This window comes from Megalobrama amblycephala, linkage group LG19, assembly GCF_018812025.1.
Source record: "Megalobrama amblycephala isolate DHTTF-2021 linkage group LG19, ASM1881202v1, whole genome shotgun sequence".
Classification (NCBI taxonomy): domain Eukaryota; kingdom Metazoa; phylum Chordata; class Actinopteri; order Cypriniformes; family Xenocyprididae; genus Megalobrama; species Megalobrama amblycephala.
The window spans coordinates 9,076,255-9,096,167 of record NC_063062.1 but is presented as its reverse complement, the minus strand read 5'-3'; the positions used below and the strand labels follow the sequence as shown (position 1 = coordinate 9,096,167).

General features: G+C 36.5%; 1 protein-coding gene across 5 annotated transcripts; it reads right to left on the bottom strand.

Moving 5' to 3' along the window:
- Positions 1–700: 700 nt before the first annotated feature.
- Positions 701–18,699, bottom strand: wfdc1 (WAP four-disulfide core domain 1). Of its 5 annotated transcripts, XM_048169349.1 has the most exons (10): positions 18,341–18,698; positions 15,560–15,617; positions 15,071–15,165; positions 14,540–14,842; positions 4,932–5,127; positions 4,640–4,723; positions 2,501–2,641; positions 2,158–2,211; positions 1,993–2,053; positions 701–1,895 (listed from the first exon to the last, which is right to left on the bottom strand). In XM_048169349.1, exons 4-9 carry the CDS (start codon positions 14,657–14,659, stop codon positions 1,998–2,000), a joined length of 651 nt encoding a protein of 216 aa, XP_048025306.1. In that variant the 5' UTR covers positions 14,660–14,842; positions 15,071–15,165; positions 15,560–15,617; positions 18,341–18,698; the 3' UTR covers positions 701–1,895; positions 1,993–1,997. The 5 variants fall into 5 exon arrangements, with proteins under 5 accessions (XP_048025306.1, XP_048025305.1, XP_048025307.1 ...); XM_048169348.1 differs by having other exon boundaries at positions 14,540–15,165; XM_048169350.1 differs by lacking the exon at positions 15,071–15,165.
- Positions 18,700–19,913: the final 1,214 nt, after the last annotated feature.

Here is a 19,913-nt window from a genome sequence, read left to right as displayed (position 1 = left end):
TGTTCTTCTAACGTTATTTTAACGTTCCCTTAATGTTCTTCTAATGTTATTTTAACATTCCCTTAACGTTATTATAATGTTACCCTAACATTATTCTAACGTTATTCTAACATTTTTCTAATGTTATTTTAACATTCCCTTAACGTTATTCTAACGTTGCCCTAACATTATTATAACATTCCCCTAATGTTATTCTAACGTTCCTATAACGTTATTTTAACATTCCCTTAACATTATTTTAATGTTCCCCTAATGTTATTCTAACATTCCTATAAGGATATTCTAATGTTTTAACGTCTGTAATGCTGTACATCAGTAATCATCCAGCTCACCTGCAACCCAGTTCCTAGAATGTAATTCTAACGTTCTCCTAAAGTTATTCTAACATTCCCTTAACATTATTCTAATGCTCCCTTAGCATTATTCTAACATTCCTATAATGCTATTCTTGTTGAACCAAAGGTTATCTTCAAGTTGAGTTAACTTCTATGTTTAGCTGAGTTAACTCACATTTTTAAGGCAGCAGGTGAACTTTCATTTCTAAGTTTAACCATACCTTTTTAATTCTCTAAATAAAGATTTTTTGGATAAAATCCGTGAAAAAATATTTGAAGGAGACTTCTTTCTTCATTAATTTCAAACCCTGCATAACACCATGTCTAAAAACATAGAGGGTACACTTAAAGACGACACTGAAAGATTTTGTCAACTGTTTTATTTGGAATAACAAAGCAGTATGCAGCACCAGTTTCAAATGTTTTGATTTATTGAAGGCTGTATTGTGGTTTGTCCCACTTGTCAGACTTGTATAGCTTATCAGAGAATAGTGGAGAAAACACAGATCTGCACAATCAGTCACAGGCTCAGTAAACAACAACAACAACCACAGTTCAAGCACCATATGAAAAACAAATATTTTGCAGTGATGGAGCAAAGCTGGAATTTAACTGTTGCTTGGTTATGGTGAGCTGTTGAGGCAATCACCTAAACATAATATTTTGAAGAAGAAAAAAAAAAGGTAAAGGAAGAAATATATATATATTTTTTAAATAATTGTGTGGTATGATTTTTGTGGAGTATTTCTGTACCATTAGAGCCACATCACTCTTAGAAGAAATGGTTCTATATAGAACCTTAAAGGGTTCTGTCAGGCACTTCATATAGAACCCATAAGGGGGGTTCCTATTATGGGATAATTTTATGGTTTTGGTTTGAGTTAATTCATTTGGTTTTAATTCTTTAATTATATGATTAGAATTATTAATTAATTATTAAACAGCTCGTAAATATACTATATCAATAAAAAAAAAAAAAAAAAAAAAAACTGAAATAACCTGTTAAACATGAAAGTGTTAGGCAATCATTAGGTAAATGTTTCCTTTTATAGCACCCTAGTTCTTTAAAATTGATTCAACCTACTGAATTATTTCCCCCTAAGAGTTTATAGTAACTGAGAAGTTAACATATATTAACCAGCTGTTTTTGGTGTATCAATTGGAAGAAAATAGAAAAAAACAAAACAAGAGTTCAGACTCAGCAGCATAAAAAACACACAAAGTATCATTCTTAAAACTCTTAAATACAGTTAATTCTGAGGGAATGTGCTTTTTACCCAAAGTATGCATATAAGACATTAGATATTATTGTATAAGCCCTTTGATACTTTCTGTAGTCTGTTTTTTGGCTTTTGTAAGAGGTAGGAAATTTTAGCTTTCCATTTCTGTCTCCACATTAAGCACCCAAGAAAAATAGCACCAGATATGAGCCGATCTCTGGTTTAAGCTGAAGAGAAAGGCTTGTCCAGTTACATTGGATTGGAAGGGTGGGGTTCAGGAATAAGGGTCAGTGGTTACTGGTTACTACAGTCCTCTAAAATGGAACCCACATTCAGTCACCTAATGAGAAAAAAAGATAATGCCTCTTGTAAAACAGAAACTAGGATTCAAAAGTTGGGATTCATATGCAGTTGTGAAACTCCACTAATCAACTCACCTGTCTCAGCCCAAGTGCTTGTGTTGTTGTTTCTCATAGCTCACTGCATTGTTGGGGTTACCTGGTGAATAGAGATAAACTCATTGTTAGTCTATTATTAATGGCTGCTTTTATTCTTCCCCTCCCTAAAGCTGAAAGACAAAATAAATTGGTGGTCGTACTAACCTAAAAAATCCTTGGAAAAATAATCTTTGGACTTGTGTCTCAGGCTACGTCCATCTAGAGGGAGAACAGTTAAATGTGTTTATTGTATGAATGTTTTATTTAAATAGGGTGAATGGGACACTTTTTGCCATTGAGATGACTTGGGAAAAGTGTCACAATCAACCTGAATTCACCCCTATATTAATTCTACAATCTGCTGTTGGATTTTGAATGAAATCTTGCTTAGGTTCTTTACTAAAACAATGTTTATAACAACCATACTATAAGGCCTACACAATGTATAATGTGTGGACAGAGTGATGGATGTATTAATGAAAGATTGGATGGAGGAGCCCTTTCAGACCTGAGTTTCCACGCTGTTTAATGCACTGGCCTCGGTTTGGGATTCCAGCGGAGGGGTTTCCTGGGTTGATGATGTGGCACTCGTAACCAGTTGGACAGAGTAAAGGCTCATCTCCATCCTCGGTGGTGCTGCAGGCCTCAGCTGCACATAAACACAGTTAAGAAAGTCACTGGTTTGTGCCATTGTGTGCATATCTGTGTTCAAATGAGTTACCAATGTATTATGTTGCACAATATGCCATTTGTATTATTGGAATGTCGGTTTGAGCACCAGAATGTTTTTCTGCAGGCAAAGCGTGCATGTAATCCTTGTAATACTTGATTTGGGAATACCAAACCACCTGCAGGTGGCAGTGTCACTGTTAGGGATGTATTGAGGGGTCAAGGTTGAGGCTCGTGAAATCTAGCTCCCCATCTCTTTGGGCATAATGAATGGAGCTAGAAGGTCAAACCAAACCCTAACCCTACAAATAACTCTATCCCTCCACTATTAGATCAACTTAACCCATGGCATCTGAAGAAGTGGAGGTCATTTAACTCTAGTGAGCACCGCTTGTCAAGGTTTGGCTGGTTAGCATGAGCCAATTAGAGGCTTCTGGATAGTTTTCTACAGGTATTGTATATATATGCCTCAAACAAACAAACAAACAAGCAAACAAAAAAAGCCAGCCAAACCCCTTAAGATTTTAAGTTCATATTTAAAAATATTTTATAAAACATAGTCACATGGTCAGGGCTCCAATGTTGGTTAATGGTCACATGACATGCAGATAAGCAAATAAAATATTTATATAATATAAAATAAAATATTAAATCTAGTAAAAATAAGAACAAATATAAAATCATTTTATATAATATAAATATACTTAAATGCAGTATTTATATAATCTAAAATAAAATATAAAATATCTTAAAATATTTTATATAATCTAAAATAAAATATAAAAATAAAACATCTTATAAATTATATTTAGAAATTATAAAATGTTATATTATATATATATATATATATATATATATATATATATATATATAGTAAGAGTTTAATTTTGTTTTTTATTTTTAAGTAAAATTTTATTTTAATATTTTAATATTTTTATTTTTTAAATTTAATTCATTATTAGCCTTTCATCAACTCATGAACCCCCCTGCAGCTTATTTTTTCTAAATTTTATTTTTTTATAGATTTTTGGATATGAATAGACCTTAGTGAGGGTAGCTTTTTATTTAATTTTGACAAGAATAAAAATGAGGTTGTGAGGGACAGAAGTGTTCAGCCGATGAAACGTCTTTCCAAAAAAACTTTCAGTACACAAAAACTCCACAGGTAAGGAGTTGTGAGCTGTGAAAATTACATGTGATCAAGGACCTTTATGTAGCACATGCCATTGTAAAGACAGCCTCATTTTCATTTGCATAAAATTCAATACTAACATCTATTAAAGGTGCTAAAGAGGATGTTTTGTTTTATACATTTTTGCAATATTACTTGAAACTGTCTTTACTAACTGATAAAAGACTATTTATTAGGTGCACTGGAAGTAATAATATTAATATACATCATCTGTGCACGAGGTAGGGCCTTAAAAACATCAGCCAATCGTTTACGCAATCATCGCGTAAACGATTAGCCCTCTGGCTTGTCAATCACTGCCGTGACGTTCCTTGTGAGAGACGTGCGCGGATTGGCCCTCTGGCTTGTCAATCACTGCCATGACGTTCCTTGTGAGAGACGAGCGCGGCTGCGCGCTCCAGTAACTTTCCACACTCCACAGGCGCTGCATGCAATGTTTTTGTCAGGATACAGGAGTAACAACTGCAGATTATGAGTTACCTGCGGTGAGTCCGACATAATGAATCCACTAACACGACACTGCGAATGCCGGTGGTAAACACTCGTGTTCCAATACTCGTGCACGAGTTTTGGGAGGCGTTCCTTTGAAATGAGCTGTGAAGGAGGGGGGTTGTTCTTACGCATGCGCTCATTTCAAAAACTCAGTAACAGTCTTTGGATTCTCAGTCGATGAAAAAATCCTCTCTATCACCTTTAAGATTACTTAACATGGTTTAAAATAACAAATAATGGCGAGTCAGTGCGCTGTCACTCTGAGCACTAATTTATTGATTAATCCATACTCACCCTGCAGAACCTCCTCTGGTCCATCTAACAGCCAGCCATTCCCTCCTAACCACCGCGGCTTGGGCTGCACCAACCAGTCCAGCACTTACAAAAAGAAATCAATACACATTATAAGCATGGCCAAAATTACCCATGATTTACCTTATACACACCCTGCTCAGTAAATCACACCTTACTCCTCAATTCATTGTAAAATCCATTTGCACTATACCTTGTATGCTAAAGTGGATGTATGTGTCTGTGGGGTTGCTTGTGGTGATTACTGAGCAGATCGTAGTGTGTTTTTTCTCACCAGGTGGAGGTTGTACTGACTCCAGGCAGGCGTAGATGCAGCCGTTGTAACAGCACCGTTTGTGTCTCTCACACTCAGAATCAGACCGGCAACCCGACACCTCACAGGCCCGCTCGGGCAGCATCTGGGGCGGCGGAGGACAACGGTCATTCTTCTGGTGCTGAGTGGTCTGGGGATGGTTGGGGTACTCGTAGTCCTGACAAATAGACAACATATGTAATATGAAAAAAAATAAACCTTGACACAGGGTGATCAAGACCCTGACATGGAGTGATCGATCAATCAATCAATCAATCAATCAATCAATCAATCAATCAATCAATAATCAATCAATCAATCCAACTGATCTGAACAGCACCAAAACACACTTGTAGCCAATCAGCAGTAGGGGGAGTATACACATATGGGGGAGGAGAGTCAGTGAGCAAGAAGGAGATTTGCAGAAATACTGTAGAAAGAGAGATGTCTGAGAGACATTACAAAAGAGAAAAGGTCAGATGAATATCTCTGGAAAAAGAAAGAAGGGATATGATCAGGCAAGAGCTTTAGGACTTGCATTAATATTTGAAACGGTTTCCAGTGCTGGAGAGACCTAAGCGGGAAGGCCTGAAAATGGACTTTGAGTTTGTGTTGTTTCTGCTCCATACGCAAGTAAGTTTTGCTATGTTTCACAGAACAAAGACATGCTGTTGTTGTAATTTTAGCTATAGTAACAGATTTGAGTGTCATTCTTTGTCTGGAGTTAGTGTGCTGCTGCCGACTAACAACCAACTCTTGCTTATATATACTCTTGTGTACTGTATGTTAATTTTCGCTATATTTTTTTGCAAAGCATTATTATGTTTTGCTTCGTCTATGATAAAGAGACATCCACTCTTGCATTACGTGCACATGCGTTTTGGGTGCGGCGCAAAGAAGGAAGGGGTTTGTTTGCTTAGGTTGATTTCAAATATCAAGAGTGTTTCTCGGAAATCACTTACTGCATCTTTAAACTCAATGAAAATTAGAAATATTGTTTCGGGAACTAGCTGAAATAAAATAAGTTTAGGTTTTGTGTATTTTATTTAGTTTCGGTTATTGTTTAATTCTTTATTAGGGCCTGAGCACCGGTGGTGTGAGGACCCTATTGTAATTGCTCAGTCAAATCTTTTTTGAAATTAATTTTTGAGGGCCTAAACATGCTCGAAAACTCATGAAACTTTGCACACGTGTCAGAAGTAGTGAAAATGTGCATCTAATATGGGTTTCTGAATTAGGTGTGGCAAAATGTCTCAATAGCGCCACATACAATATTTCAATCAAGCACCTTTCGCGCTACGTTTTACGTACAGGTATGAAATTTGGTAGATACATGTAACAGCCCAATACCTACAAAAAAGTCCATGCGTGCAAAATCTGAAAACCCAACAGGAAGTGAGATATTTTGAATTTTCTCTGCAAAATTTTTGCAGTTTTTGCCATTTCCAGACATTGTATTTTAACAGACTCTTCCTAGAGATTTGATCAGATTAACATTATATTTGGTCAGTCCAATCTAAAGGCCTTTGCGACATTAAATTGCGAAGATCTTGAGTTTTCGCTGAAGGGCGTGTTCGTGGTGGCCTGACAAAGTTCGATGTTTCTCCATGAAACAGGAATTTGTTGTAACTCGGGCATATAGAGTCCGATCTGCCTCAAACTTCACATGTTTTGTTAGAGCCCGGCCTGAAGACATCTACATGGCAATATTCAGTTAGTCATAGCGCCACCTGCAGGCAATGCTTTGCACTGTAATTCACTCCGAGAAACACATTTAAATATGCCATGAGGTACCAAACATGCTAGAAATACGTTAAATCATGCAACGCTTGGCTAAGTGCTAAAGTATGCGATTAACGCAACAAAACAGGAAGTTGTTGTAACTCAGGCAAACAATGTCCGATCTGCTCCAAACTTCACATTTGATAATACTCCTGCCCTGAAGACATCTACATGGCAATATTCAGTAATAGTCAAAGAGCCACCTGATGGCAGCAGGAAGTGTGGCACGTCAAAATGAATTATTTATCCTGTATTTACTAGCTTACATGCATGTCACCCACTATTCACTGTTTTTACAAGGGTGTGAGGGCCCTTTCATTGCTGCTTGCAGCTTTAATTTAGTTATTGTAATTTTTTATGGATTTAGTCTTAGATAACTATAATAACTAAAAAGAAATAAAAATAATAAAACTTGCAATCAGTCTGGTGTGCTACACAAAAGTATCACTGGTATACAGTTTTTCCATGCAATGTTTTATGTCTCTTTCAGCCTGTGACACGGTTTTCTTTGATGTAGCACTGTTAATATAACGGGTACACTGTTCAGGAACATAATACCTCTCATACAGACACTGGGTAAGAAAAAAGGCTTTTCATCCAAGTCTGAGCCTTTCTACTCCATAGTTTTCTTCCTCCCATGGGTTCTTCAATGGGCTCATAGATCTGCCAAAGCCAGGTTTCAGTTTGCACTAGAGGTACTCTTTAGGGGTGCACTCTATTCTGAGAGTCCTCCTCCATTCTCTCGCTCTTGCTTTTCTTTGTACAGTTCAACACTACTCAAGCTCACCAATTCTCCTCGTACCCTGGCCAAGTTTATACTAAACTGTTGCTGAAACTCCAGACTGGAGCTGTTAAGAATGCAGACTTGGATAAGCTGGTGTTCAGAGCTTCATTCTTCTCCGCAGAGCCTTTTATTACTAGCCTGGTAATACCAGACTCTGCTACTTCACTTTGCTTCGTAGACAGAGTCTGGAATGGCATAATAGAGAAGTGTTTTCTCTCTCGCTAGGGGACGCTTGTCTGAAGTTTAAAATCATTGGTTACCCGTAAGCCAATCAGATACGTTTAGTTATGACGTATGTTATCCGCCTGTACAGCCGCATCGAAGCACAGACATCATGCATCGAACTCAAATCTATGATTGAACTTCCACTGTAAACCTGTTGTAAACACATGATGATGCGAGCGAAATACCGGAGTGAACATGGCTGTAAACGACTTTTGCAGATTATGCGAAGTTAATGCATCCCGAAGTTTGCATCCCGTGTCTCGTTTCCCATTTCCGCGGTCGTTTCGGTTTTCGATTTCTCTAACCTACAATGTAAAACTCGGCGCTTAGCATCTACGTCACGGCTCTCAGCCCGCCCTCTGTTCGTTGATTGGCCCGGCTGTTTCCAGACCGGTGGCAAACACAAAGCTCTGACGCTGTATCAGACTGAGTACAGAAGCGAAATGAAATTGAGCGGAAGTAGGAAGTCTGACGTAGTCAGTCTATTTTATTACAGCCCAAGTCGAAATGTGGCTGTGATTTTGTTTGCTAATGGAATTATGGGTTTGTGAACTGCATGCATCTTAAAAACTCAGCATGTTCACTTGGCAAGTTTGGAGCTTTGCTTTCGAACAAACTTTTAAAATAAAAGCAAATGTCTGGCATGGGCCCATTGTGGTTGTTTTTGAATTAGCTTGGATTCAACTTTTTTATCTTTTTACAGAGTATAAGAGCAATTAAACAGTTACATGAGTCTCTTATGCTCACCAAGGCTACATTTATTTGATCAACAATAAAGTAAACACAGTAATATTGTGTAATATTATTTTCTATTAAAATAAATGTAATTTATTCCTGTGATGGTAAAGCTGAATTTCAGCATTATTACTCCAGTCTTCAGTGTCATATGATCATTCAGTCATTCTAATATGCTAATTTGGTGCTCAATAAACATTTCTTATTATCAGTAATGAAAACAGTTGTTCTTACATTTACATTTAGCAGACATTTATTTGAAATAGAAGTTGTTTGTAACAATGTTAACGTCTTTACTCTCACATTAATTGAATGCATCCTGGTTAGGATCAGTCTGCCTTTGCTTATTTAACATACAGATTATATTTCCCCAAGTGTCTCTGGATCAGACAGAGAGGAAGTGGTAGTGTGCTCTTCCTGTCTGGAGTAGGTCCCCTGATGCGGTACTGTATAAGTCTTTCTGCTTATCTCTCCCAAATCCTCTGTTCCTGCTTATGAGATATCAGTACTTTATACAACAGTTTGTTCCGGTCCTCTGATTTGATCAGACAACGATGCTGATATTTCATTTAACAATACAGGAACTTTTTACTGTTTGATGCTGCTTTTGCTGGTGTTTTAACACAAATTTAAGCTAAATATTGTAAAAGCGGTCTGTACTGTCTTTCTGTATAAAAAGTGTAGACCCATTATAGATTTTCTGGTGAAAAATGTGTGCACTATTAACTGAGAGCCGCCTATTATTTCAGTGTCACCAATGCTGAGTTAAGCACTGCAAAATTACACTCCCTCACCCTCAAGGAGCCACAAAACATCATTTACTTCCCATTTAAATTGTAACTCCACCCTGTAATTGCTCAACATCCTTCAGGTTCACTGAGCTGAGGCCCCTATTAGTATGGACAATAAGATTTGAACTAAATACATGTTGACATACTTAGCACGCTGTAGTGTGGTCTTCTAAGCAATCATTAAGATAATTACGAGAGGAAAACTAAATAGCCCCCTTTCCTCTCTCTCCAAGTTCCTCCGATGTGCTGTGATTTAAGTCTAGACGTCTGCATGTTCATTTCCTGCCGAGTTCTAGGTATTTTACAGCTTCTTAGGTGCTTCGGAGGCTTGGCTCAGTCTGAGCTGAGTGGAGTGAGTAGGACGGGGTCCGTGTGATTGGCAGATCTGAAGATAGGAACGGAAAGCTTGATGAGGGGAAGGGTTAAGGTCACTTGTTTCAGTGTTTCACCTCTTTTTCTTGATAAACTCTTTTCCTCCATGGTTTACGATTATGATGATCCCTAAGCTCTTTGAAATAATTTAGCTGTCTCTATGTAGACTATTTTGGACTACCTCAATATCGACATGACATGAGGTTAGTAAATTAGTACATTAGCAAGATTACTTTCCCTTCCCCTTAAATTTATTGTAATATGTATCATTTAAATGAATGGTGATGTGCATCATTTAATGTCAGTTGGTGTATTCTAGACCAAAAATGGGTTTTAAACATAAAACATATCTTGGTGTAAACATCAGCACCACAGGAAACTACCTAACAGCCAGTCAAATCACTCTAGCAATGCCCTAGCAACCACCCAGAACACACTAGAAACTGCCTAGAACACTCTAGCAACCTGTGTTGGGGGTTATGCATTACAAGTAACTTGAGTTACGTAATCAGATTACTTTTTTCAAGTAACTAGTAAAGTAACGCATTACTTTTTCAATTTACGGCAAAAAGTAAAAAAAGTTACTTTTTCAAATAAGTAACACAAGTTACTTTTACTGACTGACAGCTCTCCTGTCCCACAGTGCACTGTATAAACATGAAGGTTATTGTAGTTCTTGACTAAATGTGAACATGCCTTTACTCATCTCACTTGCACAATTACGAATACAGTGAAATGCAATCTCAGAATTTTACACAAACCTGTAATAATTAAATATATTAAATAAATAAGCAAGCCCAGCCCAGGTGAGAAAAAGTAATACGAAAGTAATGTAATGCATTACTTTTCAAAAAAGTAACTAAGTAACACAATTAGTTACTTTTTTAGGGAGTAACACAATATTGTAATGCATTACTTTTAAAAGTAACTTTCCCCCAACACTGCTAGCAAAACTTGTGGGTCTGTCTGAAAATCTAACTGGTACACTCTAAAAAAATCTGTAAAAATAGGGCAGAATGTATTGTTTTAATCTGACGGAATTTTCCACATTTTACCTCAATTTTGAATTTTGAACTTCATTGCGTGTTTTAGGGTTAACGGAAATGTCCGTAGAATTACTGTATAATGTCCTGGTAATTTTCTGCCAGCACATTTTCCATTTTTTTTTATTATTTTTTTTTTTAGGGATTTTCAAATTTAGAAATAAGTTCTTAATGAAAAGTTAATGTAAGCTATTTTATCTAAACATTACAGAAATATTTTTTTAAATATTTTTTTTTTTTTTTTTTTTTACAAAGCCTGTTTGCATCTAGATTTTTTTTAAAACAATGAGTTAAACATGTTTATGTTTCATTTTCCTGTGAAACTACCATCTCCTGTGAAACTACTATCTCAGCTGACTGGGATTACCGTTGAACTCCCTCTGCAACAGAACACATGATTGCTGTACAACTGCTTTAGCCTGAACTCATGTTGAGTATTAGCTGGAGTTGAAACACCACAACAGTCAAATGCTTCTTAAAGAACTTATAACTTTTGGTCAGAATTTGTACTTTTCGACATATTTTATCGCACCCAAGGATGAGCTGAACTCTCCCAATCTGTCCTGTCTGTCTAGTACTGTATGTAGTGCTGGAAAGTTTGGAAAGTTCATTTTAGTGAATTGGTTTGTTAGAATGGTTGATTTAAACAATTTTCTGATCAAATAAATGATTAAGTCTCTGCATCTTTTCGTAATGAAATAGTTTAATGCTGCTGTGCCGTTCATCATGTTTTTACATCATGTTTTATATATACAGTATATCATGTTTTGTAGATTTATTAGCTGTACACTAGACCATTCAAAGGGGTCCGAAAGATGTTTTTGAAAGAAATATCTTATGCTCACCTAGGCTGCATTTATTTGATAAAAAATACAGTAAAAACAGCAATATTGGGAAATATTATTAGAATTTAAAAATAATTGTTTTCTTTTTTAATTATACACTTTATTTCGATGGTCCCCTTTAGTCATAACTATAAGTAACTATGCAACTACATGCTAACTAACTCTCATTAGAGTATTAGTAGACTGTAGACTGTTAGTAGACTGGTAGGTTAGGGTTAGTAGAATAAGTTGACATGTCGTTGCAAATTAAATTACTTGTAGTCAGTAGAATGTCTGTTGGGGGATCATTGTAATGAAGTGTTACCCTATCTATCCTACTACATTTTTGTCTTTCTGTCATCCTAATTAAGATCCTAATTGTTATTCTGCCAGATAAATATTTCTCTTAATCTAAAAATAATATCATATGATACTTGTATACTTATTAAGATAATGACTCCCGAAATGGCTGTCATGTAGTTAGCTTCTTTTTGTTAGCAACTTGTAGCTTGGACACTGGACAATGAGAAGTTTCCGACAAGTTCTGGGGTGTTAATCAAAATAATTTAAGCTGCAAATTAATGATTAATATCTTGCAAAAACTAAAAATTAATGATTACTATCTTGCAAATGCTATTCATGGTGCAAAACATTAACAGCTCCATCCATTTTGAAATAACCTGCTGTGCAAGCAGATACTGAACTGTTGATTTGAGTCTATGTGCAAACAGAACCTGAAAGAGGAAGACAGACAATTGCATCGCCTCAGGAGGTTGTTGACAGGTAGCTCTAAAACATCTGTCATCATCTCTGTCAGCTTTATAACGTTCGCCCTTGGCTTGTTAATCATGTGGACCTCGGAGATTGACGGGGTTCTGAGGGTACAACAGAGTTGAGATGACCACTCACATGCCTTTACATGTCCAGACTAAGCTGTTATATGCTGTAAAAAGCTTTGATATCCATATTAGTCTTTTGTGATGGCTATCTTTACAACTTAGCTTTATAATCATGCTATTTTACTTTAGCAGTCCAAACCCTACAAAACAAGCTCTTTGACTGATTACGTTCTGATTCAGAGTTGTTCACGAAACAGCCACAAGCATTTTTAAACACAAATGCTTTGTAAGGATAAATAGTCCTTGGTTGTTCGCAGTCACGAGTGAGCTGGGAGCCAGCTGGACCAGGATGTCTTTTGGACCGCTTCAGGCCCACCCAGAAAATACAGAATGCTGGCTCAAACTCACTTTCTCTCTCCCCTAACAATACTGTGTTACAAAACCCTGAAAGTGAGGGCACAGTTTTCTACTTTTCTGACCTCTGTTATTGCTGTTTTTCGTTCAGAGAGGTCACATCAGTGGAATAATCTCAATTACCCTCAATGTGAACCTAATTATGATTCATTGCTATAACAGCACTGTACTGTGTCTACACATGCTTCATCAGTTCACACCAATGACTTCGCAGAAAGAGAGCGAGAAAGAGAGGACAGCTAGGACAGATAGCAGATGTTACTTGTCATAATGAAAAATGGAAAGATAAATTAACAAAGAAAAATGAATATGAGAGGACTTTTGAAGACAAAATCAGTAAGAAGACGACACATTCAAAAATTAGCTACTAGAAGGTTACTTTGGGCATGGTCCATTTCCTGTGGCATGTGTGAATGGATCCGTTTGTAAATCTTGAATTCCACAGAGGAGCCGTAATCAGAATAACTCTGGAATTCAGTCAGTTGGGAAGGGATCTCCATCCGGTGCAAATTCCATCTTGCCATCCCTTGTTAATTGTTATCAATCAAACCTACGCTTATCGGGACTAATGAGCAGAGGGCCAGAAACCTCCAGCTTCAAGTTACTATGCATCTGCTGCACACACAATACATTCTATACTGCCTGAGTATTCAACCGTAACCACAGAAACTCCACTGGAGTCACAGAGACACATTTTATTCCCCCATTGTATAATGGACCTAAAAACCCTCTTACAGTCTCACAGATGCCTACCTCCTCCAACACTGCCTTCACTAACAAAGCACCAAAGACTACCATGGAATTTTTCTGATCAAACATACATCAGATATCATATTAGAGTGCAAATTTGATTATTGCTTCTTTTTATAGCATATTTGAAGTCTGTGGCAATCTGAAAATAAAATCTTGAAAATGTCGGTAGGTAAATAGATTATTTTCCGACCCAGCACAAAATATACCATAAACCATAATCCATTACAAAATAAGTAATAAAAAGAGGAATAGCAATTCCATGATCAAAATATTATGATACATGAATATAGTATGACATGGTACCATATGTTTTTGGACATGTATCATGGTAGTACTATGAGAATACCATGGTATATGATTATGGTCGATATCATTCACTACCTTGGTATCAAAAAACTGTGGTACAGGAAAATGGCAATCACATTAGATTGCATATTTACATATGTATTTTAAATAATAATCCAAAAATATTGATAAATAAAAATATAAAAGATAGTATAAAAATAAATGGATCTTTTTCCTGCTCAGCACAAAAAGGTATGTTTTCCATTCCATTAAAAAAGTACCCAAAAAGTTACATTTTTGTAATGTACTGTAATGTAATGTTTTTTATGTTTAGCATAGTAGTGCCATGCAAATATCATGATAAATACTGTGAGAGAATAATGTCATTCAGTACTATGGTATACACTCTCATTCAAGTGTTTTTTAAAGAAATTAATTTTTTAAGATGCATTAAAATGTGTCAGTAAAGACATTTATAATGTTACAAAAGATTTCTATTTCAAATAAATGCTGCTATTTTAAACTTTTTTTATTCGTTAAAGTGTTCTGAAGCAAAATTTCAACCAAATTAAGTAGGACAACCATTTTCAACATTGATAAGAAATGTTTCTTAAGCAGCAAATTAGAATGATTTCTGAAGGATCATGTGACACTGAAGATCAGCTTTGCCATCACATTTTAAAACATACATAGCAAACAGTTATTTTAAATTGTAATAATATTTCACCATTTTAAATTCTCACCTTTTGGTTGAGTCCCCTCTTCCTGATCATGCGTGCATTCCCTGAACCAGATGCCAACAGCAGAAAGAAATAGACCAGCACAACCGGCACAAACCCAATCTGGATCTGACAGCCTGGCATGGTCCCGCTCTTTCAACCTGACGCTCCTTCTTTTCTCCCAGTAATCCTCAGACTTTTGAAGTTGGTCCCGCTGTTCAAAACTTTGTTGTAGGATGTGTTTATGTGTGTTTAAGGTCTCTGTCCTTTTGTGGTTACATAAATTCTTCTACAGGAGAGTTTCTAGTCCCATAAAGAAGAAAAAAGCTGCAGAGAATGAACACATAAAGAACACCACTGAAGGAGTGGGAGCAGGAGAAGTCAATGAAAAGAAAGAGAAAAAGAGACAGCAGTGTGCATCTGAGGAGAGGGTTAAATGTGTCTACTGACACGAAAAGCACATGGTTACTCAGAGAGAGGGAGGGAACGAGAAAGAGAGGGAGGGAAATAGGAGGACAAAAAGACAAAGTTGAGAGAATACGTTTTTTTTTTTACACTTTTGCGTTGGCCAGGCATCTTTATGAAGTTATTTTATGACAGTTTTCAGGCTTGATAGACAAACTTCATCTGTCTTCATCTGGAAAATACATCTGTGAAATATTCAACAAAGCAAAAGAACTTCATTTCACATATTTGCTTTTGTCTTAAGTAAATGTTATTCCTAGCACCACTATACTGAGGTTTCTCTGAATGTGTGTGTGTTTATTTCCATGGGATAAAACAGACTGGGCGAAGAAGCGGAAAGAATGAAAGCATGTGGTGAATTCTGAGGAAGGGGCCACTAGTCTTTGAAATTTCATGTTCCCTCCTAAAGTAGGACATCCCGCCTCCAGCCTCACACTCTCTGTACCCTTGTGTACCCCTGCTACAGGGGCTGGGAAAAAACGAAGGAATGCCAAGTCCATTTTAACCTTTAACACCATTGCTTTTACTGGATGCAGACACTTGTGATTATTTCAGGGTTTAGAAAAAATATATGCTTACCAAATATTCCTAAATTGAAAGAAAATGAATCCAGAAATTTCATTATATCCAAGGTAATCTGAAAAAAAAAAAAAAAAGAATACCATCACAACACGTCTGTGTATGCCTGAAATTTCAGGTGTCTGTTTCTATATTAAATGAATGCAACAGCTTTAGTACAAGTTAAAGGGATAGTTCACCCTAAAATCTATTTTTTTTCATTATTTACTCACCTACATGTTGTTCCAAACTTGTATGAGTTTATTTCTTCTGTTGAACACAAAAGAAGATATTTTTAAGGATGCTGGTAACCAGAGAGTTGATGGCACCCATTGACTTCCATAGTAATTTTTTTTTAGTCAACGGGTGCCATCAACTGTCTGGTTACCAGCATCCTTAAAAATATCTTCTTTTTATTCATTGTGAGGAATACTGACTCTCACTGTTTTTGTGCAAGTGAGATGAGTAAATGCTCACATTTAGTCTAGAACTACAATAACGTCATGTTTACACACGACGCCTCTGCACTTTTGAGTTCTCTCAACATGGACAGGAGAGCTGCCAGTTAATACAAGGGAGAACAAAGTAACTCAGAGATGTTTTATTGTAAATTTAAAAGTAATGCATTACTTTACTAGTTACTTGAAAAAAAGTAATCTGATTAAAAAAAAAGTTACTTGTAATGCGTTACCCCCACCACTGGTTATGACTGCGTTTTTTGGCTTTTGTTAACACTGTCGGGTAGGTTTAGTGTAGGTGTGCGTGATGGAGCATTAAACGTTTAGCGCCACTCAGTGGACATTTCACTTTGAAACTGTCGCGAAACGTGCACGACGCAACATATTTTGCGTTTTACAAAAATGTTGACACAGGTAGGCTACGTTTTTCTAATGAGCCTTGGCTGTCCCCCCCCCCGATACACAAATGGTGTTATTTAGCTATACAGCTACTGAGTTACTTCATTTTAACTTCCATTAATGTAAATACATTAATAAAAATCACTAGAACAATATTAGCTGTCTACTGACTCTGACTCAATTTCTGTTTTTTTGTGTTTCATTAATTTTTCTTTGTATATGTATGTGTGTGTTCCTAAATTATGTTTTGTTCTGTGTGTTTTTTAGGTGTGTAAACTGTTAGTTTGAATATTGGTCTGAATGCTTTATTTTATATCTGATATTTGTGACAACTAGATGAAAATTAGTCTTGCTTCTATTAAATAAATGAACTTTTTTTTTTTTTTACAAACAAAATCATTTAAATATGATCATATATATTTAACAGCATGTCAAAAAATTGCATTGATAGATTTGTTTTTAATTGTTACATTCACAATTATTTGCTATAGTATAACTACAGTTTTTTTCACTCAAATTCACTTGAACTTAAAGGATATATTAATAACACATGTAAGAAAGAATGACTAGTGAAAAAACACCTGTGTGGCAGGATTTCAATAATTGAAGTGAATGCACATGTGTCATCTGATGCACAGCCGTTCTAATTCCTTTGATCTATGATTTTTGTAAAGATTTGAGACAATCAATCTGCTGACGCTATGATCGGCAAAGATCAATCCAGTAACACAGATAATGATCATTGACTATAGATCTGAACTGCCCAAAACCTTTCCCAGGATCTGTTGAGTAAACAAGAACCATGTGACCTAAAAAAAAAGAAGAAAAACCTAAGCATTTTTTCTATTATTTAATGTTGCTCGTACTGCAAACTTCCAATGTCTTGCCTTTTTACTATCTGTACAACATGATTGGTGTATTGTGGAAATAAGCTTTCATGATTTATTTGTGGATAAAAGAAAATAGGGGGCAGACCTCACCGTGCTCCGGAAAGAAGATAAATCTGCAAGAATAAATGCTATGATGTTCCATTTTCTCTGTTTTTACGTCTCTCCCTTTGAAACAAATACCTTTGATTCTTGCATGTAGGTACATGTAAGTGATGTGGGCTTGAGTGTGTGTGTGTTGTCAGGCACTTGTAGACACTTGAGTGTTATACAACAGTTTGAATTAGCCTACTAGCAGAGTTATCCTAATTGTTTTCTCAAATACACCAAAAACTGTATTTCCTTTAAAGGGGACCTATTATGCCCTATTTAACAAGATGTAAAATTAGTCTCTGATGTTCCCAGAGTGTATATGTGAAGTTTTAGCTCAAAAGACCCCACAGATAATTTTTTTTATAGCATGTTAAAATTGCTACTTTTAGTGGTTGAGCAAAAACGCGCCGTTTCAGTGCGGTCCCTTTAAATGCAAATGAGCTGCTGCGATGGCCTAAGAGGGCGGAGCTTCACGAGCTGATTCTCCGGTGACAGGATTCAGTCAGGACGCACTATAATGTCAGAAACTGCAAATATATGCTGCATGGAGATAGAACGGGTATAGTTTAGTTTAATTCACGGTTATAACTTATATTGCCTTCTTGTTTTTAATCTACTATATTAGTACAGGCCTGTTGTACCGTCCGAATGATGGCCAAAACTATACAGATGAGTTTTATGACGTTTATTGTACTTCACACAAAAGATGAAGCGTCCATTTTCATTCTAGAAAATCGCTGTAAGAGCTTAATAAAACACTGCAAGTGTGCATTAAAATATTATCCATAAACTCTCTCTCTTTCCCTTGTATTATTATCACCAACAAACATTGCGAATAACACAGAAACACTCCTTACAACTAACAGTAAACAAATATATAAAGACCTTATGCCTTTCGGGTGGTGCTTAATAAACTTTATACCCGTAAATAAACTTAGATGAACTGTAATAAAGTGCACTCTTACCTTCATTACTGCCGTATAGTATCACTCTGGAGACTGTAAGCTGGATCACCAACAGTTTTTACTTGTATATCCTCCTTGAGTAGCACATTTTAGCACAGGTTCTGTTTTGTGTCGTCACTTTGTATTGATATTCGTTCACTAAGTGAAATGATTAGCGCAGACATAAACGAATTTCGACAGAACTGAGGGAGAATTTTCCTGGAAAACCAAGTTAATCCACCTCGTCTTCAGCAGCTCAGATTTAGGGAGTAAATGAAGAGAGCTATGTGTATTAATCCATCCAGCTACAGAACACCTAAAACGCTTGGGAGACATTCTCGTCAGTGCAGCAATGGCGGAGGACTGTGAACTCGCTGTAAACAACGCGCTCAGGGCGGGTCTATGTTCAAACGTCAGTGTCTGTCAACACTGTGGGCGGGGCCTGTGGCTTTTGTGACGTCACACTGCCAGGGATCTGGAAACGGCTTGTTCTGAGACACTGCTTAAAATTTATGGGGATTAAAAAAAAGGAGTGGGTGGATTTTTATCACTATAGGGTGGTTGTGTACACACACTGCCAACACACATTTATGTCCAAACACCAGGCAAAAGTGAATTTTGCATAAATGGTCCCCTTTAATATCTCCATATTAGAGCCACATCAGTCTGTATGTTTCTCAGTGGAGCTCATACAGCTGTTCCCATCACTCTGTTTAAGACAGCCCCTCTCATTTGACCCCATTATAGGCCCAGAACGACAGAAAATAAGAATGAGAGAGTAAGAGAGAAGTAAAGGAGAAGTATTTATCCAGTATAATCCCTCCAGCCCTTCCAGGTTTTTCTTCTCCATTTGATTTCTTGCTGCTTTGAAGTTCACTCTCTCTGTAAGCATCATGTCTCCCTTTGTATGGTCTCACTATATGCATCTTTTTCATTCATAATACATATACCACTGATATAATTTTCTATGAAACTTAAAACGTGGAAGATTAAATAGCATGATATACCATAAGCATAAACATTAGACACAGTGGCCTCAAAAGCATTTTGAGAAATGTATTTTTGTCCATATAATGGAATTCAATGGTCACCAAAACTGTTACAAACATCTTTCATGTTCCACAGAAAAGAGAAAGTCATACAGGTTTTAAGCGACATGAGGGTAAGTAATGCCAGACTTTTAAAGGGTTAGTTCACCCAAAATGAAAATTCTGTCATTTATTTCTTACCCTCATGCAGTTCCACACCCTTCGTTAATCTTCGGAACACAAATTAAGATATTTTAGTTGAAATCCAATAGCTCCGTGAGGCCTCCATAGGGAGCAATGACACTTCCTCTCTCAAGATCCATAAAGGTACTAAAAACATATTTAAATCAGTTCATGTGAGTACAGTGGTTCAATATTAATATTATAAAACGACGAGAATATTTTTGGTGCGCCAAAAAACAAACAAAATAACGACTTATTTAGTGATGGCCGATTTCAAAACACTGCTTCAGGAAGCTTCGGAGCACAAATGAATCAGTGTATCGAATCTGCTGTTCGGAGCGCCAAAGTCACATGATTTCAGCCGTTGGCAGTTTGACACGCGA

Excerpts from the sequence above, each read along its gene's own strand:
- wfdc1 (XM_048169348.1), bottom strand. The coding sequence starts at position 14,659 with ATGCCAGGCTGTCAGATCCAGATTGGGTTTGTGCCGGTTGTGCTGGTC. Across the intron at positions 5,128-14,539 it reads AGAGGGGACTCAACCAAAAG|GACTACGAGTACCCCAACCA; the intron begins GTGAGAATTTAA and ends TCTATTTGTCAG. Across the intron at positions 2,054-2,157 it reads TTTTTCCAAGGATTTTTTAG|GTAACCCCAACAATGCAGTG; the intron begins GTTAGTACGACC and ends TCTATTCACCAG.